The 14,642-nt window shown below is 33.5% G+C and overlaps 1 protein-coding gene across 1 annotated transcript in view; it reads left to right on the forward strand.

Moving 5' to 3' along the window:
* The window catches only part of LOC6046522 (synaptogenesis protein syg-2), a 587,979-nt gene that overhangs the window by 314,582 nt on the left and 258,755 nt on the right, over window positions 1-14,642 (forward strand). Inside the window, exon 4 of the mRNA XM_038265832.1 lies at window positions 9,141-9,270. Coding sequence (XP_038121760.1) covers window positions 9,141-9,270 — 130 coding nt within the window. The remainder of the gene's footprint in view (window positions 1-9,140; window positions 9,271-14,642) is intronic.

A 14,642-nucleotide genomic window follows, 5' to 3' on the forward strand; every position in this document is an offset into this window, starting at 1 on the left:
GGTCTGATGGCCGAGTGGGCTAAGGCGCCAGTCCTTACTGTTGGTGCTGGGTTTGAATCCCGTCGGTTGCAACTTTTTTTTGTGTTTGCAAAAATTTTACATGCAGTGTGTAATATTAAGTGTTTATTTTGACGAAGGTGATGTGCATGCTTTTGCATGCGATTTTACCATCGGATTTTTTGCTGTGTATAATGGTTACTGAAAATTAAAATTTTCATTGATATAACTTGCCCAATTGACTGTGAACTATTTTAAAAACATTACATAACGTTAATTTTTGTTTTTTAACCCAATAGAGGAAAATTTTTAATTTTGAGAAAAACTAATCGGAAAAGACTTGACTTAAGGAAGCGAAATAATTTACCCGGCCTAAGAAGCCTTCTTTCCTACATGAAACACCTGTTCTGTAGCCCAGTGTTGCCGCCCGGAATCCTTGTGGCCTTGAAGGGCAGAAAATTCCCACTTCGTGGAGCGTTCCTGAAGCGCTCTCTGATGGCGCTATCGATATGTAAATTTTCGTTTTTTGCTCGGTAGAATTTAAACGGAGTGCAAAAAAACTCAGTCGCAAGATTGATCGTTTGAATTTTTTTTTTGCACGGATCATCACTTTTGCATCGGCCTGAAGTTCGTTAGCGTAATGAGGTTTTCCATGCATACTGTAAAAATTGTGCTTTGTTTTCACATGGTGTAATATTGAGTTGAGTTCAACAACAGCAATTTTGAGTTGAAAATGACTGTGAATCTTGACAAATAGGCAATTTTATCTTATATCTTATTTTATCTTAATCTTTTTGTTATAAACCTACAAATGTACCACCTTGAAATCACATGCCAAGTTTGTAAAGCTTGATTCCAGCTGGCATTTAACTTGATTTGATCCAAAAAACAACATGCGTCATGAAAGCACAAACGCGGCACTGCATCCATGTCTATCTGGGCTTTTTAACTGCATCAAGAGTTGATTTGTCGTGGTGTGCTCGACACGACACTAATGAAGCATTTCGGAAGCACCACGTTCCGCCCGGAAACACCTTTTGCCGATTTAAACGACGTCAATCTACGCCACCGTGTAGCGATGAATGCCGTTGCCGTCGCGATTCTCAACACTTAAAAATTGTCGCATCTCGATGTTGTGCCAAATTGAGTTAAGAACGCTATTTTGTGCAGCTCAATGCCTCACCTTTTGACCTTCACAGATCCCCTAAATTTGTTTCAATCCTGCACAAAATCCGCAAAAACTTCATATGGATGAAATTTCGTTCTGATCGTGCTATCTTGACACACCCTGCAAATCGTTGCACGTGTGACAACTGGCCAAAGGGATTTTAGTCAGAACGCGTTTGACACACGTACATGCCCGACTGCAGTAATCATCTTTCATGATAACTCGGGCAACCAAATTCAACCAACAATACCCAGATGATCAGCCAAAAAAACATTTTTATTCAAGGTTAAACATTAAAACGCGTTTTTCCTGGAACGACAAAAGGCGTCGTGCGACAAGATAGCATGATTACAGTCATGCCCCAGATTTGCACGCCTCGGTTTTGCACTGCCCCGCTTTTGATTCGTTCAGCTGCCTCGGTTAAGCACGGCTCCGTGCTAAACTGAAGCACAGAGCTTATGGGATTTTGGCTATACGGGAGACATTAGCTATAATCGTATGAAAAATCATACTAACATTATCAAATTATAGTGTTTTGAAATCGGAATAATGTCAGCTATCGATTGCACTTTTTTTTCTGTATTTTTAAAATGCAATGTTTCTCGAAAAAATACTAAAATTTATTGTAATTTTTAAGTGAGTATCAAACGATCGAGATTTTTCATACAATTCAAGTGTTAGTATTATTTTTTTAATCACTGAAAATTTTCACAAAACTGCGTATTTATGAAAAAAAAACTCTTATTTTTTACAATATGTGTATCAAACGATCGGGATTTTTTCATACAATTCTAATGTTATAACACATTATTTTTAATTCTCAAATTTTTCACCAAACTACGTATTTTTGAAAAATACTCTAAAATTATTTTTTTTTTTTTCACAATTTGGGTATCAAATGACTGGATTTTTTTACATTTCAAATGAAATAACTACATTTTTTGATAACTCTATAAAAATCACAAAACTACGTATTTTCCAAAAAATACTAAAATTTCCAGTTTTTTTCAATATGGGTATCAAATGATTGGGAGTTTTTCATTCATTTCGACTATAGTATCATTTTTTTGAAAATACTTAAAAAAAATCACAAAACTGCATATTTTCGAAAAAAAAACATTCAAAATTTCAGTTTTTTTTTACAATATAAATACTAAACGATCAAAAATTTTTCATTAATTTCGAAAGTTGTAACACATTTTTTTGAAAATATATTTTTTTAAATCTACGTATTAACGAAAAAAAAACTCAAAATTTCAAAGTTTCAAAATTTATTACATTGGAAATGTTTGAAAAAAATTCGACCATTTTATACCCAACTGAAATTTCGAAAGTTTTTTTTTTTTCAAAAATATGTAGTTTTGTGAAAATTTTGAGTATTTTCAAAAAAATTTGTAATTTTTGCGAAAATACGTAGTTTTGTGAAAATGTTTAGTATGTTCATAAAAAAAAATTTATGACATTTGAAATGTATGACAAAAACACAATCATTTGATACCCATTTTGCAATAATAAATATTTTGTGGTTTTTATAGAACAAAAACTAGCATTTTCAAAATACAGAAAAATACGTAGTTTTGTGAAAATTTTCATGTAAATATGGATAGCTGCCATCATCTCGATTCCAAAACACTAAATAAAAAAATATGTGTGCACGTCTCGGTTTTGCATCCCTGATATGCGGTGCTAAACCGAGGCATGACTGTACGTCGATTTGCAGTACCGTAAAACTTTGATAGGTTTGCGATTTTTCCGCAAAATGAAGAGTACAATTAAAATACGTAAGGAATGGTTTAGAAACATACTGACTGTGGTAGAGAAGTGTTCAAAGTACCCCAAGAAGAACTTTTCATAAAATTTTGACAAGTTTAAAAAGTTAGTTGACTTTAGTTAAGAAAATGTTGATGAAAGTCATTATTTTAAACTTCTCAAAGTGTCATGATTTTCCAAATGAACATGATTTTTAATCGGAAAATGGAATGCATTTTCGGATTCTTTGGACAATTTTCCAATAGGAGAAAGTTAAAAAAGTTTGTAAATAATAAATAATATGTGTTTTTGAAACACATTTAAAAATCTCAAAACTTATATGCAATTTCAGTTGAACAAATTTCATGTAAAATGTGAAAACTTGTGATTCGTGCTTTGAAATCAGTATAAAATGCAATATAATTCGATAATTTTATAAACAAAACTAGTTTTAACAAACTTCAGGCTAAATTCCGACTTTTAACAATTTTGCCTGAAATTTATATGTATTTTGCTAAAAAGCTTATACATTTAGTTAACGATATATAAACATTGATTTTTTTCTTAAAAACTATATCAGCTTCTTTAGTGATGATACATTTAGCGTACAAATAAAGTTTGAACATCTTAAATATGATTTTATCAAGAAAAACTATGACTATCAAAGTCACCCCGGAATTAAAACTAAGAATTTTTAACTTAACTATTTTTCTAAACATTATTGAAAAAACTTTTTTTCCGAAATAGTACCTGGACTTTGTGTAATCTACCCGAGTACATGTTTTAAAAATAATAATCTTGAAAAAAACCTTACCTGTTGGAAAATATTCTAAAAACAAATTGAAATCCTATCAAAGTCACCCCGGTTTACGGTACATCTGATTCATTATCGCCAATCTATTTCTAACAACCAACTCCGGCATACAATACCAACAAACATGGTAAACAATTGATTTGCCAAGAAAATTTTCCTACGAATGCCAGTATCAACCTCCAGACGAGGTCCTTCACTTTCCTGTTTACGTCCAACTCCTTCCCCTCATGGTGTATGATTCCAGCATCAAATTGCTGCCCCTCGAGCAAACATTCCCAAACTGCGGCACCACTTCTAGTGGACAAACTCGACACAACACTCGTACGTACTCGGTACTTGTCGATGGATACTTGAAAAGTAATTTATACAAATAAGGTCAAGCAGCGAGCACCGGCCAAGTCAAGGTAACCTGATATCCTGGCCGACAGCCTCCCAGGGCCACAATCGAATCCTTGACACGGCTCAATTTGCTGTTTTTGCCTTACTCAGCCCAGCAGAGCAGCAAAGGACTTAGTTTTCCATTCCGTCGTCGTCGCTACAACACTATCGATAAAGCAGCAACAGCAAGCTCATCTTACTCAGTGTGCACGAAGCAACCTTTCTTGGGCCGACCTCTTCTTGAACACTTGAACCGCACCGGGGGCCTGTACGGTAAACAAAGTTTAGCCTTCTTGAACGAGTGGCAAAACAGCGAAGCTTGCTGTAGATATTTGTAAGAAAATGGCAGCGATGGGAAAATTCGAACACAGTGGATCAATTCTCTAAAAGTTCTGAGATGTTCAAGCTCTGACAACCCATTTTTTTAAGGCAATAAAGTAAAATTTATCGGACAATTCTTCAACAAGAATTTTGCATCCCTGATATCAGGAGTAGCCCTCAAGAAAAGTGGTTCGATTTTCTCCGGAAAATGATACAAATCCACACACACACACACACACACACACACACTCTCAGTCACATTTTCCCACCGAAGTAGCACTCGTCAGAGTGCACAGAAGAACAAGTTGTGAATAAAATATGTTGTTCTGGTGGGGAGTTTACCCCTCACTTCTTACCCCACCGCCCAACCTTCAATCCCGCAAAGAAAAAAAAACAAAGAGCAAAACAAGTTCGTGGTGGGTGGGCTGCTGGGTGGTGGTGGTGGTGGTGAGGTTTTGTACTCAAGAACGACGAAACATCAAAATTCGCACGAGTGGCACTCAAACAAAAAGCTTCTTCTTTTGGTTCTGCTTCTGCTGAGATGTCTACAGATACTCCCGCAGGTCGACCCCGCCCCCTCAGAAGAGGCTCTGTGTGCAGTTCACCCTCGTCAAATATAAATATCTTCTTCGATGTAGGTACGGAAGCAGCAGAAGCAGCAGAAGATGTAGGTCCCACGTTCGGAAAATACTTTGGATCTTTCCGGGGTAAAGTTTTCTTCTCGGGACGTGGTGGTTGCTTTCGAAGTTCTTCAGCTGTTTGGGGAGGGGGAGGGGGGAGTATAAAGCACATTTTGGTGCAATGCAGAAGATGGCCTTAGCGGGAGAAGCCGTTTTTGAGATTTGGATCAAGAGTGCTGTTAAATCTATTCTTTTATCCATTTTAATACATTTAACATAAATATATCAGCAAAGCCACCCTCATTAAGCATTCACCATAAAACAAAAATTATTATAATTGAAAATTACAAGCCAGAGTTTCATCTTTTCAATGAATCAACCATTAAGTCGCAATTGAATATTAAATAGTAAAGTTAAGTACTTCAAAAGTCATGCTAAAAAACGATTTTATTAAAAGTACGAAAGATTGTAAAAAGGGTGGTTTTTGTAAGAACAAAATTGAAAGGTATTGAAAAGACCTTTCCAACATGTTCAAAAGACTGAGGATCTGACAACCCTATCAAAAGTTATAAGTACTTAAGTGTTACTTATGAACTTTCTGGAGGCCGAATCTCAAATATTTTGATGAAAATGTTGCCCGGATCTGTCAGATGATCTGTCGTTACACAGAAAAAAAAATCATGGTAATATTACATCTGGGAAGGGGTACATTTTTTATGTCAGGAAAATGTGTTGTAAAAAATGTTGTAAATGTTGAACACGGAAAATTTGAAGGTTTGATACTATCTGTTTTATGACGTAAAAATAGCCCAATTTAGAATTTAAAAAAGCATTGAAACGAAAAGTCGTAAATTTATGTATTTTATTTAAATAAAATAACACAACTTTTATGTAAAAGATGGACGCATTCCCAGATGATATTGTTTTGCTACACAGTAAAAAAAATCATGGTAATATAACATTTGGGAAGGGGTGGGACAGATTTTGTGGCAGAAAAAAGTGTTATTTTACAAACTTTCATGTGTAATTTTACTTATTCTACATTAGCTGCGATAAAGTTGTACATTAAAAAAATCATGGTAATATAACATCTCGGAAGGGGTACATCTTTTATGTCAGAAACCATGTGTAATTTTACCTCTGAAAATGTGTAATTTATTTATATTCAACCTTCCTTAATAACACCATCCAAATTAACACTATTTTTTACTGTGTATATGCATGAGCTAATTTCAAAACAACATGACAAAGCCAACTTTAAAATGCTCTTTCCCGAACAGACGGTAATAACTAAATTCATGCCATTTCAATAGCAAATACTCTTAAAAAACAGCAAGTGTTATGGAATCTTCTTACAAAATCCATTTTTGCATAAGAGTTCAATAACAGTTTGTGTTAACATCAGGGCTGCGGAGTCGGGTCATATTTCAAACGACTCCGACTCCAACTCCGACTCCGGCTTTCTCAGATTAGCTGACTCCGACTCCGACTCCGGCTCCGGCTATGAACAAATGGTTGGCTCCGACTCCGACTCCGATTCCACATGTTTTTAAATGTTTCAAAAGTTAGTTAACTATTATTAGTTAATTATTTTTCAAACATTGATAAATAGGATTATTTAAATACTCTTTAAGCGTCATGTTTTTCTCAAAAAAATAAGTTAAGTAAAATAAAGTAAATAAACGGAAAAAAGTTTCTAGGTTACAAGTTTTATACGTTATGGAAACAGAAATCAAAAAATATCTTCAGTTTTAGAAACATTTTGAGAAGAACAGTTTTGTAAGTAAATTTGGATTTACTTGCTTAACCTCAAATTTGAAAATATTTTTTTCAAAGCTAATTTAAATATTAAATTGTTATTTTTGAATGAATAACTAAAAGAAATCTGGCTTTAATGATCTATTAAACATTAAAATTCAATTTGCTCACTTTCAGGCTTACATTTTTAAGAAGCACAGTGACAGGCACCTTGTTTTTCAAATGTCAATTTTAAACGAAACTTTTTTTTTTTGTTAAGACGTACATGGACATCACGCCATGGCTGAAGGAGATTATTATTGCAAATCAATGTATCTAAACAAATTCTTTGTGGAAACGAAGCTTAAGATGTTCTTTTCAAATATCTGTGACATGGATAATATTTTAAACTGGAATTTTTTAATTTATTTTAATATTCAAATTTTATATACTTTTAAAAGGAGGTGCACGATTCTTCGTGAATCTTCACCTAAAACGAAGCTTTATGGATGATCTTGCGCCTCCATCAAAACATATGAAAAATATTATAAAAAACAAATATCCACAAGTAAAATATTTTTTTAGTCACAAATATTTTTTTTTTAGGGTACATTGATTTACAATGATTATCACCTTCCGTCATATTGGCGTAAGACATACAGTATGAGAAAATTCGTACCAGTTGATAATATTTTGATTCTGTGTTTTTATTTATAATATTTTAAAAATTAATTAAAATCCTATATTTTGTTCTATACATTTTTTTTATTAGTTCATTTTTGTACTGAATTCTTGAGATTTGTTCAACGATAATTTGCAACGATATCAAAATAGTTTACCTAAAATCAACATCAACATCAACAATCAATGATTATTTCAAATTTGTTGCAACATCTTTTGACATTTTTTTGTTAGTTTAAATTATTTTAAATGCAACACTTTGATTTTCTTGTACTCAGTTTTAAACAAAATGCGCATGTTGAGTTCCAAGTAAGAGATTGTTATTATCGTTGATTATTTGTTACAAAAGTTAAACTGTCAGTGACTCTTTTTCGATCTGCAAAAACAGTGATTACTATTTATAATCTTTTTATGTACCTCGTAATTTTTTCCTTAAAAATGATTTAACTTAAAACCTCTAAGACATTCGCTGCAAGTGCTGCCAGAAAAGAATGAAGAATAAGTTGATGTTTTCAGCGGCGGTGTTATAAATTGAATTGAAATTTTTTTAATAGTGGACAAATCTTTTCGCACTCTCCGGCAAGTTGTTCAGTGGGACACGAACTATAAGCTGGTGATGATTTTGAAAAACTTGAAAATCGTTAGGGGCTCTAAATCTGACAAAAACCAAAACGCACCGATTTTACGGGCTAAATCCCATTTAAAATTCAAAGTCATAGTGCCAGGTCCTGTCGCAACCAGCCAAGCTCAGTACACCTAGGGGATCATGCCCTGAAATGTCCGCAAAATTTACTCGTTTTGTTACATCCTTTTATTTAGATTAAAAAAATCAAAGCACTGGAATAAGGGTGAACCTACACATTTTAAAGGTAAAATTACACAATATTTCTAAGTTTGATTTTGCTAGCTCAATGCTCTTTTAAGGAGAAAAAAATGAGAAATAAACCCGTGTCATTCTTCTTTCTACGCAATAGTTCAGGCTAAATTAATTTAAGTAAGGCACAAATTTACAAAGTTTGTCGCTTGTGTGATATCTTGACGCGCAGACGTGTGCTGGAAAATATAGGACTCGTCACAACTTTCACGATTTTGTACAAAAAGTAAAATTTCAGAAAAAGACACCCCACAAACGTATGGTTGTTTGCTTTGTGCCTGTGTTTATGTACGCTTATACGTACACACACACACACACGCACACGGGGAGCAGGGGATCAATTTTCGTGCAAACACAGACCGAAATAAAATTATACGACTTTTTGATGTATGTTTGTGGGGGGTGAGCTTTTTTTCAATGACGCACTTGCATGACATTTTACGGGGGCCAACACTTTTACCTCTTCATGCTGGCGAATGCAGGGAAAGCGACACTGAATTGGGTTTTGACCATTTTTTCAGCAAGACTCGGTAAATTCCGAACTGCCAACAATAGCTTTCTTCGCCCTATTTTGGACACCGAGTGCTACAGAGTCGATCCTTGAAAAGCACACAAGCACGCAGAATGACCCAATTTATTTTGCTGAGTGTTGTTGACTGTCAAGTTCAAGTGTACACAAACACACACACACACACACACAGACACAGACCGTCACAAAAATGTCACTCGGATGAGAATTGATTTTATTAAAAGTGTGTCCTTATTTCGTTTCCTCTTTTCTGTTTCCATCTTTTTTTCCAGCTACGACACACGGGTGAAAAGCAGCGAGCTTCCGTCCCACTGGAAGGACGTTTCCATCCTGGAAAACCGTGCCAACTTCAAGCCACTGCGGGACAAGAGCCGGGCAGAGCTGGTCATCGTGCCAGTTCTGGTAAGTTGAAATTTTGTAATGAACACCATGTATTGAACTGTTTATTATTTAGTCTGTTGTTTGTTTTTTTTGTTTTCTTTAAATTTCAAATATTTTTTTGTTGTTGCATTACAAGATAAAAAAACAAAGGTTCTTTTACCATTTTAAAGATATTCTCTCACCAGGTACTTACAATATAAATTTTAAGTATACAAGAAACTATACATAGTCGTCAAACTGTGCTGAAAGTCCCATAGTATTAATTATAATATTCTAAAATATACTCAAGTCTTAATTTTTCCTCGTTCTGAGAAAAGATGATTATCTTTTTTGATGGTCCAACCAGAGAGTCGACTGTATTTGAAATTTGAACTTACCCTAACAGTTTTTTTTTCACAAAATTACAAAAAATACTTTTGTCAACAAAATGTTATGATCATCCTTATTTCTTAAACAATTTTACTTTCATGTAATCACAAAGTCCGGGTATTGAAATCTTGATACTACTTATTATTTCATATGTCAAATGTTAGTGCGTAAATAACATCAAGATATATTAAATTAAAAACCTTCAAGATTTGCTCATGAATTAACCCTTTCAGGCCTGATTGGTCATATATAACTCAAATATGAAAATTTCCAAAAATTGCCTACAATTTTCGTATGGTCAAAAGAATAATTTTCCCATCATTGAATAAAAAAATATTTTTTTTAAAATTCAGGCTTGAAAGGGTTAAGTAAAAATTCCTGCAAACAACTAATAAAAGAAAAACTGTACACAATCAGATATTCTAAAAAACGGAGGAGATTATACAGCCATTCCACGTCAAACAGGAAGTCACCAAATCAAAAGGACTCCGATTTGGCTCAAATTTGGAGTGGGGGTTCTTTGGCCCAAATAATTAGACTCGTATTTTTTTGTTTGGCGATTAGGGTGGTCCTATCCGAAATAGGGTGGTCCATAAAATAACGTTTTTCGTCGATTTTCGCAAAAGTCACATTTTTCAAAAAATCATATCTCCGGAACGGCTGAACCAATTTTGGAGTGCCACAAATCAAAAGAAAGGTTATTAGTTGGGCTTTTAAGGAAAAATATGGTGAGGTCCAAAAAAAATTTCATTTGCCGATTTCAAGGTCTCGGGACCAAGGAGCCCATGTCTGAAAATATTTTTTCCTGATTCCTTGTAAAATTTTACATAACATATCAGAAATTGCGAATATCCATTAACACGTTTCGGAGATATGATTTTTTTAACATAAAAACTGGTTTTTTCGACGCGCCGCGCGCAAAAACGAGAAAGTGACGAAAACGGGCAAAAATTAACTTTTTTCACTAAAACTGCGATAACATGAAAATTTCAGCCTATACATGTCTGGGTACCAAAATTTTCGTAATTGAAAGACGCAACATTTGGTACCCAATTTTATGTACCACCCTATTTCGGATAGGACCACCCTAATCGCCAAACAAAAAAAATACGGGTCTAATTATTTGGCCCAAAGAACCCCCACTCCAAATTTTATCCAAATCGGAGCACTTTTGATTTGGTGACTTCCTGTTTGACATGGAATGGCTGTATATATGCACGGTAAGAAAAAAGAAACACTGAGTTTTGGAAAAAAATGGGTTAAGAAGTATGTTATTAATTTGTATCTGAACCATGGTATATATACATATCACGGTGCTCAAAATACCGTTATTATGAAAAAAAATGCACTCCGAGATTTTGGGGTCTATCGATTCCTTACACCATAGCGCATCTCTGTGCAAAAAATAAAAACATTTGCTGATGTAGTTTTCGAGATACAGCCCTTTTAAGATGTTACATCCGATATTTAATAAGGAAACCAAAACAATCAATACAATTTCAGCACTTTAAAGAATATGCATTTCGAGATAAAGGTGTTTTTTGCTTCATATGACTGTCAAGTATATCTGGGCCAAGTTTCAGAAGGTTTGCTGATGTAGTTCTCGAGATACAGCCATTTTAAAATGTTATTTCCGATTTTTTTTTTTGCTGAAATTGTATTGATATTATGGATTTTCTTTGAAAAAATCGGAAATAACATTTTAAAATGGCTGTATCTCTATATCTGAAACTTGGCCCAGAGATACTTGACAGTCATATGATGCAAAAAACACCTTTATCTCGAAATGCATATTCTTTAAAGTGCTGATATTGTATTGATTTTATGGATTTTCTTTGAAAAAATCGGAAATAACATTTTAAAATGGCTGTATCTCGAGAACTACATCAACAAACCTTCTGAAACTTGGCCCAGAGATACTTGACAGTCATATGAAGCAAAAAACACCTTTATCTCGAAATGCATATTCTTTAAAGTGCTGAAATTATATTGATTGTTTTGGTTTTCTCATTAAAAATCGGATGTAACATCTTAAAAGGGCTGTATCTCGAAAACTACATCAGCGAATGTTTTTATTTTTTGCACAGAGATGCGCTATGGTGTAAGGAATCGATAGACCCCAAAATCTCGGAGTGCATATTTTTTTTCATAATAACGGTATTTTGAGCACCGTGATATGTATATGTACCATGGTTCAGATACAAATTAATAACATACTTCTTAACCCATTTTTTTCCAAAACTCAGTGTTTCTTTTTTCTTAATAGTTTTGTGAAAATTTGGAAGTTGTAAAAATCTACGGTGTAATTGACTTAAAAGATTTATCCATTCCCAGATATACTGTCATCAATAAAATTTTGCTAAGATTTATTGTTACAGATTTTCACTTTAACCGATTACACTTGTTGTGTACGATAGCCAAAATAATATAACTTTATTGAAAATTTATTAAAAAAACGAGACCTTAAAACATGTTTCTGTCTTTCATGTGAACTTCGGCTAGATACATAAATTAAAAACATTTAAGAAAATAAATCTAATAAATAGACACCGGGTGAATAACGTTTGAAAAATAAATTGCGATCCTACCAATATCAGCCCAGTTTACCGAAATCCCTTTTGTTATTTTGTTATATTTGAAAACCTGAATATTTGAAAATTTGAATTTTTGAATTCCTGCAAACTTAAAAAATTTAAACACTACGAGTTGAACATTTTTACGCTGACATTAACATCATTTTGATTAAATTTTACCAGACAAATTTTTACCAGTTCCTGATATTAAATCACCCTTTAATTACCACAATTATTTCTGGTAAAACAGTGTAGTTTTACATCAGGAAGTCGAGACATTTTTATCAGTTAATAATGAATTTCATTTAAAAATTTCAGATAAAAAAAATAAAGAGGAAATTTGACTTTTAAATCATTTTTGGGTAATTCTCTACCAACTCACACGAAATCGGGAAAAGTTGCCCCGACCCCTCTTCGATTTGCGTGAAACTTTGTCCTAAGGGGTAACTTTTGTCCCTGATCACGAATCCGAGGTCCGTTTTTTGATATCTCGTGATGGAGGGGCGGTACGACCCCTTGCATTTATGAACATGCGAAAAAAGAGGTGTTTTTCAATAATTTGCAGCCTGAAACGGTGATGAGATAGACATTTGGTGTCAAAGGGACCTTTATGTAAAATTAGACGCCCGATTTGATGGCGTACTCAGAATTCCGAAAAAAACATATTTTTCATCGAAAAATACACTAAAAACGTTTTAAAAATTCTCCCATTTTCTGTTACTCGACTGTAAACAATTTTGGAACATGTCATTTTATGGGAAATTTAATGTACTTTTCGAATCTACGTTGACCCAGAAGGGTCATTTTTTCATTTAGAACAAAATTTTTTATTTAAAAATTTCGTGTTTTTTCTAACTTTGCAGGGTTATTTTTTAGAGTGTAACAATGTTCTACGAAGTTGTAGAGCAGACAATTACAAAAATTTTGAAATATAGACTTAAGGGGTTTGCTTATAAACATCACGAGTTATCACGATTTTACGAAAAAAAGTTTTGAAAAAGTTGGTCATCATCGATCATGGCCATTCATGGTCACCCGCGACAGACACGGACGACGAAACAAAGAGAAACGCAAAAAGTAACTTTTTCAAAACTTTTTTTCGTTAAATCACGATAACTAGTGATGTTTTTTAGCAAATCCCTTATGTCTATATATCAAAATTTTTGTAATTGTCTGCTCTACAACTTTGTAGAACATTGTTACACTCTAAAAAATAACCCTGCAAAGTTAGAAAAAACACGAAATTGTAAAATGAAAAATTTTGTTCTAAATGAAAAAATGACCCTTCTGGGTCAATGTAGATTCGAAAAGAACATTAAATTTCCCATAAAATGACACGTTCCAAAATTTTTTACAGTCGAGTAACGGAAAATGGGAGAATTTTTAAAACTTTTTTAGTGTTTTTTTTTCGATAAAAAATACGTTTTTTCGGAATTCTGAGTACACCATCAAATCGGGCGTCTAATTTTACATAACAGTCCCTTTGACACCAAATTTCTATCTCATCACCGTTACAGGCTGCAAATGATTGAAAAACACCTCTTTTTTTGCATGCTCAAAAATGGAAGGGGTCGTACCGCCCCTCCGTCACGAGATATCAAAAAACGGACCTCAGATTCGTGATCAGGGACAAAAGTTACCCCTTAGGACAAAGTTTCACGCAAATCGAAGAGGGGTCGGGGCAACTGCTGTGTGAGTTGGCGGAGAATTACCCTTTTTTAATTTGAATCATTTTTACAGTTTAAGTCAAATAAAATAAAAAAAGGAAAATTCATGGTACTAAAATTTCAAATCACTGTTTCACCTTTTCATTTTTTCATTCGAAAACTTTTTATTTTGCTCTTATTTAGTGAGCATTTTTAGTATTCATTTGTATTTTTAAATCATTTTAACCCTCAAATGCCCAAAGCTGTTTGCTTAGCGTAAAAATAGCAAACAGTTAATTTTTTTACAAAAATGCAGGAGTAACTAACGTAAGTTATATAAACTTTGACTCACAAACATCGTATCAGTGCCAATCTATGAATTTGATGTGGAGCACTTTTTTTTGAAAACACAATAAATCCGAATATTCAATTTAATAACATTTTTTTACCTTGTTTCAGTCATAACATTTACAAACGTTTACAAAAAAATGCCCCTGAATATTAAGTTGCTCATATGGTTCCAAGGTTCAAATGACATCAACTGTTTTTTTTAAGATATAGAAGAATTTGGTGATTCTTACGGGCATTCGAAAACAGGTCTACAGTATGTAAAAAAAGTATTTACACCCCTTGGGCACTATGCACATTTTGTGATGAAACATGTAAAAAATTTAAAGTTTGACAGGAACCTAGTACTACGTTTTGTTCAGAAACTCATGCCAAACATTTTACTACAAAAAGCTCATGAAAAGATGATTTCTATAAAAAGTTATATAACAAATACTATTACGAAAATAAAAAAGGT

The sequence above is a fragment of the Culex quinquefasciatus genome, chromosome 3 (genome assembly GCF_015732765.1).
Source record: "Culex quinquefasciatus strain JHB chromosome 3, VPISU_Cqui_1.0_pri_paternal, whole genome shotgun sequence".
NCBI classification, from domain to species: Eukaryota; Metazoa; Arthropoda; class Insecta; order Diptera; family Culicidae; genus Culex; species Culex quinquefasciatus.